The sequence below is a fragment of the Coffea eugenioides genome, chromosome 8, assembly GCF_003713205.1.
Source record: "Coffea eugenioides isolate CCC68of chromosome 8, Ceug_1.0, whole genome shotgun sequence".
Taxonomy (NCBI): Eukaryota; Viridiplantae; Streptophyta; class Magnoliopsida; order Gentianales; family Rubiaceae; genus Coffea; species Coffea eugenioides.
In genome coordinates, this window is record NC_040042.1 from 31,331,722 (window position 1) to 31,341,504 (window position 9,783).

The 9,783-nt window shown below is 36.7% G+C and overlaps 1 protein-coding gene across 1 annotated transcript; it reads left to right on the forward strand.

The window, feature by feature from the left end:
- The first annotated feature begins 247 nt into the window (after positions 1-247).
- Positions 248-2,163, forward strand: LOC113780533. Its single transcript, XM_027326329.1, has 3 exons — positions 248-316; positions 620-1,199; positions 2,153-2,163. The coding sequence occupies exons 1-3, from the start codon at positions 248-250 to the stop codon at positions 2,161-2,163; spliced, it is 660 nt and encodes a 219-aa protein (XP_027182130.1).
- Positions 2,164-9,783: the final 7,620 nt, after the last annotated feature.

Here is a 9,783-nt window from a genome sequence, read left to right on the forward strand (position 1 = left end):
GTATTGGTGGGAGAATATGAAGAGAGAAATTGCCCATTTTGTTCAGACTTACTTAGTTTGTCAACAGGTTAAGGCCGAACATCAGAAACCATCGGGATTTTTGCAACCCCTAGAGATACCTGAATGAAAATGAGAAAATATTACCATGGATTTTGTATCGGGTTTACCTAGGACACAAAGGGGCCATGATACTATTTGGGTAATAGTAGATAGACTGACCAAATCGGCTCATTTTCTGCCGATTAATATGAAGTACCCATTGGAGAATCTAGCTAAGTTGTACATGGATGAAATCATCAGGTTACATGGAATTCCTGTGAGTATCGTGTCTGATAGAGACCCGAGATTCGTATCAAGGTTTTGGCAAAAGATGCAAGAGGTGTTAGGGACTAAATTAAATTTCAGTACCACTTATCATTCTCAGACCGATGGACAATCTGAGAGGACAATCCAAACTCTTGAGGTTATGTTGAGGACTTGTGTTTTGGATTTTGGGGAAAGTTGGAGTAAGTTTTTGACTCTGGTGGAATTTGCCTATAATAATAGTTTTCACTCCTCTATACAAATGGCTCCGTATGAAGCGCTTTATGGTCGTAAATGTAGGTCTCCAATCTGTTAGGATGAAGTAGGTGAACGGAAGATCTTAAACCCGATCACAGTGCCCTGGATTGAGAAAGCGAATGAGAAGGTAAAATTGGTACGTCAAAGGATTCAAACCGCGCAAAGTCGTCAGAAGAGCTATGCAGATAATCGGAGGAAGGATTTGAAATTTTCGATTGGAGATTTAGTGTTTCTTAAAATCACACCGCTGAAAGCGAGCTTGATGTCTGGGAAAGGAAAGAGGTTACAACCGAGGTATGTAGAACCTTATAAGATTATCCAACGTGTGGGGAATGTGGCATACAAGTTGGAGTTGTCGCCAAGTTTATCCCGAATTCATAATGTGTTTCATGTATCTATACTTAAGAAGTATCATCCAGACCCTTCTCACATTTTGCAACCGGAGGGTATTGAAATTGATGAAACCCTGACCTATGAGGAGAAACCGGTGAAACTTTTGGATAGGAAGGTGAAAGAATTGAGAAATAAACAGATACCGTTGGTGAAAGTTCTTTGGAGGAACCACGGTCTAGAGGAAGCGACTTGGGAAGTCGAGAAAGCAATTCGAGAAAAGTATCCAGACCTATTCATCAATCAAGGTAAATTTCGAGGACGAAATTTTCTTAAGGGGGAGAGGATGTGATGTCTCACAAAATTTTTATTATTTTAAAATTCCATTTCGAGTTTATTTAAATATTTAATTGCCCATTTACTCTGATTATTATTTTCTAATCTCTTTAGACCTAATTACATGGATTTATAGCTTCGTTATATTTTTAAAATAACTCGTTTAAAAATTTAATTTTTGAAAGCTCATTTAGTGAAAATAGTGAATACGCGATTTGGGATTTTAGCTGATTTGGAAATACCATAAGTTGGGAAAATTGGAGACTCGTATAATGGACTTAAGATAGGTATTTTATGTTTAAATACTTAAGTGATAGTTATTAGTATTATCATTATAAGAATTTTTTAGAAATTTCGCTTTATCGCGCTTGAATTGGAAATACGCGTTTTCACGCGCGCGATTAATTGAGGGACTTTACACCATTATTTTGGGACAATTAAGAGTGAATAATATTCATATGAAATAAGTGTATTGGAGGTTTAGTGCACTAGTGAAATAAACTAGAAAGGAATCGAGTCCAAAATGCGCCCGTACACGCGCAAGAGAGAGTTGACTTTCGGGTGAATTGTGGCCACACATTTAAGCTTACTTTAGAAGCTTTATTTCAGCACTTCACACTCTCTCTTTCCCTCTCACTTTGGTCGAACCATCAGCTGCAAAAACAATTCAAAGTTTCTCAATTTTTCATCTCCAAATCTTGCACAAACCTTCACCAAATTCAACTAAAATTGAACTACACTTAACTTAATACTTAGAGATCACATTAAGCTACAAATGAGAGCTGCAAACCACGATTTTCTTGGCCATGGGAAGGACCGAAATTTCTGCTTAGCTCATCAACAAACGTAAGTAATGATCAACCACTTAATTCTTGATTTATGGAAGATAGATTACACTCATGAGCTCTTGGATTCTCATGGGCAGCTTTAAATTGATAGAAAATTTTGAATGTGGGCTCTATGATCTCCCACTCTTGGGTTGATGGCTGATATGATGTTTGATGATGGATTTAATGTTGATTTAGTGCTCAAATTAGTAGATTAATAGTGCATAGCTAGTATAAACTTCAAAGAGTGCATGGATGAAAATTTTCCAATTCTGCCCCTGTTATGATCGTGCCTCTTTATGCGAAATTTTGATGGTGTATAAAGTTTCATCGAAAAATATTGAGGTTTGGTTGGTCAAATGGATTAATCTCACGAAGCTAGCAAACCTGGAAAAATTTTCCCGTAATGCTCAGACAGCCTTCTTGTTTCGGCCATAACTCTGTGCTTCGATGTTGAAATCAAGTGCCGTCAGTGGCATTTGAAACTAGACATTCCCAAATTTCCAACGGTATAAAATGCAACCCCTAATTCCACCCGAGTACCCCGTACCAACAGTTTAAAGATGACTGTCATGTTTCTCTATTTTCCTGGAACGAAGTTCAGAAGTTACAAATTGAGGCTCGAATTTGAGCTAGTTGTGAGCTGAATTTCAAAACGATTTCTTCTGTGAAATTATAGTTTTATGAATGTATTTTCCAACGCCACCAACCATGCTTAATTTTGAGTTGAATTGAGTGATTTGTGATCAAAATACGAAACCTGCCCTGTTCTTGAAAACCCTAAATTTTGGACAGAATTGATGCTAGACTTGGTGTGGACTTGCCAATTGAATTTCTTGGATTTAAAACACTTACCAAATGTACCATGAATGTTCCTTAGGCTTATCCTACACAAATGAACCATGTTTGAAGGATTTTCCTTGGCCAAATGTTTGGAATGGAAAACAAAAAGCTCAAGGCAGTTTTGCCTTAGGATTTTTCGAAACTTTGGTTGTTTGGTTGACTACCTTTCCGAAGTTATTTCTCCATGAAATTTGGTAGAGGGACAACCCTTATATGGTAGTATTATACTCCTAATTATGGTGTTATTCCGAGGCCGTTTCATGGCTCAAATAAATTACCAAAATTAATGACTCGAGTTTGGAAAATCCTTATTTCACAAGGAAATTTTGGTAACTTTGAGTTGCCGTATCTTAGTGCTCAAAATTCCGTTTCTCGTTCCTCTTATTTTGTTGTAAACTTGGATTGCAACTCTAGTAGAGTTCCAAATTTCAAAGGCTAGTTCCAATCAAGTGAATTTTGCCGAAATTTCAAAGTTGGCCAAAAACCAACCTAAATCTGCCTTATAAACCAAAACAGCGACTTTGGCCTCATTTTTGAATGTTTTCCTTTTGAAATCTTAGAAAAGTGCATTGTAGGAACTTTTAGTACCTTGGAAGAAGTTTCCAACGGTACCAAGTTTTCCAATTTTCGACATGTGAAATGTGATATACGATTTTTTCAAAATATCATATCAAAAACTGAAATTTTCCGCACTTCAAGGAAATGAAGTTTTTTTTCAAGTACTCCTTATTCCTTCGATAGTACTTGAACGTTTATGCTTGATTTCCAAGACAAAAGACTCGATTGCTCTTATACTTTAAGAAACTCCACTTGAACCTCGATTTACGAGTAATTGAGGTTCATTATCATGAAATTTCCCCTAGATTGTACTCGTGCACGATCTTCCTTGATAATTGGGATGTGTGAATGATAATTCACTATTATTTGATCAGGCGCACACGAGGACTTTCAAGTGGATCCCACAGTGAACACCTAAAGCTCCGAGGGACATTTCTTCCTCATTGCTTATATTGGTGAGTGTCAAGTGTGTGAATTATGTGAAATATCTGCAAATTGATAAGTGTTATATAAATTTGGACTTTTAAACCTTTGAGTCGAGTGTGTACTTTATCGCACTCGTCCTCATTTAAACGAAGTGAACTTGAGTTAGTGAAGTGAAGTGCTTACTTGTTTAAGTAATTGCTTAAGTGAATATATGTGAAGTGCTTAAGTGATTATTTATGCTGTGATTGCATAAGTCATTGGAGTGAACCTCCTCGATACAAAAGTGTAAAAGTGGGGGACGTCCAAACTCTCATATTGGCTAGCCTTGGACTCGAGCCAGTAGGGGCTTGGTCGAGCTCCTCAGTGAACCATGAGATTTTATAAGCTCGACCTATTGAGAGGTCTTGCTTGGCATACTCGCTGAAGTATCACCTCATAAATGTATTGCGGGCCCGGTGTGGTATGTAAGGTTGAGAAGGGGAAGTGTATGTGATGTTTCTACGGATTAAACCTACCCGGTTGACGGAGTGTCAACGCGTGGATGTTCATGATCGTGCAAGTGGAAAATAGCTCTTGAGAGCTCCCATATCCTTGAATTGTTTCTGTTTATTTTTCAGTAAAGTGCTCTTTATTGAATGGTTATTATTGTAAATTGATTAATTTGGGGGTGTTACTTGAACTACGTGCCTGTATGTGTGTTCTTGGCCTCACGAGCGTTTTGCTCACCCTGTAGATTTGTTTTCCTTAACAGGATTTGTGCTTGGAGTTAGATTCAGAGGAATTTCTCTTTTGTGTACTCATGTAATAGGGTTCCAACTCTTTTGTCTAGACTTTTGGGATATTGTATATTTTTGGGCTGTATTATGAAAACTCGATGTAAGGATTGGATGATTGTTATATTTCGTTAAGCTTGAACGCTTCCGTACTAATTGTATTTATCTTTTCTGGTTGTTGATTTCTAGCACCGCTATAAGCTTGAATGGTGTTTGCTTGAGTTCTGGCGAGAGTTGGGCAGGCGTCCCGCGGATACCCTTTGGTTCGCCTTAGGGAGAAGTGGGGGAATCACAGTTTCTCACTCCCAAGCATCTGACCATCTTTGCAAAACTCTTCGTCATCAGTGAAATGCTCCCCTTTCGAGCTGCTGTCATCTTTATCATCTTCTTCAACTTCCCTTGCATTCACATCAGTTTTATCTCCCATACTCCCACTCTTTACACCAGTCCCACTAGCTTCTCCCTCAATGACAACACTTACTCTTACACCTTCACCTCTACTTGCACCTCCCATTGTTGGTTCAGGGGCAGTTATATTTGTACTAATAAAAGAGCTACCAAAAAGATTTTTTCTAACGACCAATTATTGATCAAGTTCTACAACTCCATTGCCATGTTCATCTACAACTACACTACCATGTCCATCAATTTCTTCAATTACAACCCCTGTTTTTTTTACTACCTAACAGTGGGGAATTTGACTGGATTTCAAGAATTTCATGTATTGACCTATGGTCACAGTAAACATCTATCAGTTTGTGCTCATACACCCATTTGAACATTACATTTATATTTGCATCTCCTTGTAACTCTCTTAATCCCTTGTTCAAATCACTCCCAGGTTCCAAGTAATAGTAGAGCATTGAACCATGATGTCCTAATTCCTCAACCATGGCATTTATCTCATGGACAGACATTCTCTCCGCATTACACACATCAACATAATCTATTTCACCACCAACATATGTTTTATACTGATGCCCACTAAATCTACCACAGTGAAACATTCTAATACTGAATAGTTTAGAATTAGGCACTGCAATGAAATGGGAAAAAAAGGAATCACTTCATTTGAAAAAACAAGGCTGAAAAAAACACTTGTTGATGTAATATAGTTCAAAATTTGCCACTTTTACAACTAACAGTTGGATGAAAACCCTAACATTTAAACCCCATAATACTGCTACATATTCACAACCCACAAGTAAGCACCTTCGATGTCAGAGACAAACTTGAGTAGTACACCTATTACATTTAGGTTAAACTATAATTTCAGTTCATTTACATGATTTTTCACAAAAAAAAAACTTAATGTAAATTTCATATGGATCAATGTCGACGTCTCTTCTCCTGATGATCCAATCCATAGATTCACCACGATTTTCCCTTCTCTTCGATCTTCAAAACCCTAAGCTTGAGCTCCCAGATTAGTTACAACAATTTTGAGAATGAAAGTTAGTTTAATTGGCTTGTACTTCTTTTTTTCTTTTCAGTTGATGGGTTTATGTAAATAAACGGTCAGTAAATTGCTGGACAAAATTGCCCCTGCGCTTTGTCACGTGTAATGCTAATTTCAGAAATTAAGAGCAATTACTGACGAAATGGTCTGCGGTTTACTGATTAAGTTGTTTAATGACCAATTATTGACGAAAAATAGTTCGATGGCCAAAACATGATCCGGACAATAGTTTAGTGGCCGCTGAGGTTTTTCGCCCTCTAAAGAATTCACCAAATTTTGATCCATTCAAAATGGTAAAGTCTATTCTGAACGGTAAACTCCAATCAGAATTAAAGAGTATTCCTCTTGTCTTCCGTCATCGCCAAAATTTCTATAGTGTATCAAAAGTTCAGATCTGACTTTTTCATCGAACAAGGCCTTCATTTCCTGTTTAAGTGAGCTCTCCCTTCATGAACCCTCTCACTCTGCTGCCTCTCATCTCTTCCGTCTTCCCCTCGCCAACAAAACAGTTCCTATACCTCCTATTTTTTTGCCCACACATAACCAAATCCATTGATTTCCCCAAACACATTTTTCATGGACAACAATTAGGAATCATCTCTCTTTTCTTCTTCCATTTCGACAAACCCCGCCTTTTGCCTTTGTTCTTTGTCTCATTTCTGCAACTCCTCCTCTATCAATCCTTGCTCTATTATTCATTTTTTTACATCAAGATATATATTGGTTATTTTTTGTTTTTTTGTGTAAATTCGTTAGTTTAGTGGGCTAATTTTCTATTTTTTTAAGCTACCATGTTTGCTTGATTTTGTCATTGACATTTTGTGATTGGATCTAGGGAGGTAAATAGTGGTTTTATTATTACTAGTGCTTGACGCACACTCTAACATGTGTGCAATTAACAAAAAAAATATATTTATCACAATTATCTATTTAAAAAACTTTTTATGAATTTTATGGATCAAATTCTTTATAATGTAGATAATCATACGCGAAACGAATATTCTAGAAGTAGAGAAGATTCTCGAATTAGCAGGAGAAAGTTGTAGCTAGTTGACAATTGAATATATAATTATCTGTTGATTCAAATAACTGTCTGTTGTTGAGACAAATTTGTCTTTATAATTAAGGGTATATTATAAATTTTAAAGAATGACACTGTGTGTTATACCACACAGTGACGCTCTCTCTTTATGTATTGTATAGATAAGAGTTAATGAATAATAGAGATAAAGGTAAATTTTGAAGTTCTCCCTTTATATATTGTATAGATAAGAGTTGATGGATAATAGAGATAAAGATAAATTTGGAAACACGTAAAGTTAACACCAAATTAACTACTTGCAAAGGCTTTATTATTGTATAAATGATTATTATTTTTTGAGTAGGTGAAATTTGTTTGTTTTCACTTTTCAAAGCAACTTCCATTCCTGCTTTTCCAGTGATGTTTCCACGCTAGTTGGATTGCCACAAGTCACCAGAGCCGTTAAATGCTGGTCAAATCATCAGAGGAAGGCAAAAAAAAAAAAAAAAGGATTTTAATAGAACTTGTAAGACTAATATGAGAAGCTTATAGTCCGTGGATCCCAAAATTTGATTGTGAAAATGGTTGTGGTTTTGATGACAGAGGTGCCTAGATTAAATAAATATTCGGCACTTCGCTATGATGGGGAGACCGTGTCCGGAACGTGAGCTTGGGAGTTTTAGTGTTGCAACAATTTTAACCATGGTTAGCTTTTATGAGGGAAGATGATATATTTGGACAAAGAATTATGATTGATGATGTGGCTTAATGTAGACCAAGTGGTCTACGTGTGAGATTGTAGATCAAATCTACACAAGTTTTTGCATAATTATAAACGAGTGTGAATATCCATGCTACGCACGGTACTTACGTTATCGAAAAAAATTAAATGAGAGGGTAAATTTGAAAAAAGTTAAAAAAAATTTGGGAAAAATGGCCAAATTCGTCCCTAAACTTTTTTTTAATATCAATTTAATCCCTAATTTTTGTTTTCGGCCAATTCGATCCCTAAACTTATGTTATGGTTTCAATTAAGAATTTTTACGGCGGCGCAACCAGAAAAATCGATCAAACTCCTTATTAACCAATTAAATAGGGGTATTTTAGGAACTTTAGATATCTCCTCCCTCTATCATTAATCTCCACCGCTTGCCACCCATCTCCTCTTCTTCATCCCACCTCTCTTTCCCCTCCCTCTATCATGTCAGTAATTATGCCTACCATTCCTAGTGTTTGCCTGGTCCTAGTGAACAATTTGCCTGGTTCATATTCAATCCATTGCGGCATGACTTCTTCACGCTTTATTCATCACCGAACAATTAAAAGTTTTGAAATCCCATTTACCGACCTTCTCTTTGGGGGATTGGGGATTGTGGGAAGTGGGAACCATTTGCCATCAAGTTAGCTTAAGTCGTTGGTTAAGCAGCAAAATTCCATCTTGAAGGAATCCAATCGCAATAACTAGTTTTTCTCGTCTCAGAATGATCAAACAGGGAAACAAATGATGATTAAGGAAAAGAATGGATAAATGTAATCCAACCATGTGTCCATTTAGATAATAGGATTTGAAGGAAAGATCTAATGAACGAGTTAATTGGAAACACAGAACTCAAATAAGAGTTCTGCTTTTTTTTTTTGTTTATTACTTTGGCAAAAGAAGAAATTGCCACAAAACACTTGCGTACAGTTTTGGGACAGAGTGTGCCTGCCGAAACAAACTACCCCCCCCCCCAAACATAAAAAAAAAAAACCAAAAACTCCCAGTTCCAATTACTTCTCCGAAAATATTACCAACCAAAAGAAAAAACGGGGGAAAAAATAAGAGTAAAAGTAAAGTAGCAGCTGCTGCTCCACTTACTAGTAGAAAAAGGGCCTGAAAAATCAACTAAGCATCAGATCCAGGAGAGTGATACTGGTGACTTTCTTATCGCAAGATTTTTTGAAATTAATTGCCTGGCCTGCTATTTAGGCATCGGATCCAGCCAAGAAGTTGACTTGTTTCACTTTGTTATGATTTTTTTCTTTTTGTCTTTTTCCCTCGCTAAGACCCGGCAAACACTAGGAATGGTTTTTTTCCCTCGCCTGCATGCCACCCGTCTCCTCATTCTCTCAGTCCACCTCTCTTTCCCCTCCCTCTATCATGTCAGTAACCACCAGGCTAAGAACAGACAAACAATAGAGGGAGGGAAAAGAGAAGAATGCGGGAGGGAAAAGAAAGGTGGGGTGAAAGAAGAAGGAGGAGATGGGTGGCAGACGGTGGAGGTTGATAATAGAAGGAGGAGATATCTAAAGTTCCTAAAATACTCATGTTTAATTGGTTAATAAGGAGTTTGATCGATTTTTCTAGTTGCGCCGCCGTAAAAATCCTTAATTGAAACCATAATATAAGTTTAGGGATTAAATTGGCCGAAAACAAAAATTAAGAATTAAATTGACATTAAAAAAAAGTTTAGGGACAAATTTGACCATTTTTCCTTTTGGGTTTATACAAAGGTAAGGGACATGTTTATCAAGTGTAAGAATCTTGTTTTCTAAAAAATTTTGTTAAAAAAAAAAAAAGCAAAGAAAGAGTATACTGTTCGTCCATGCTATTGTAGGATTTTAGTAGGTTTTGATTTCGAATAGGTCATAAGAAATTTGCATTTTTGG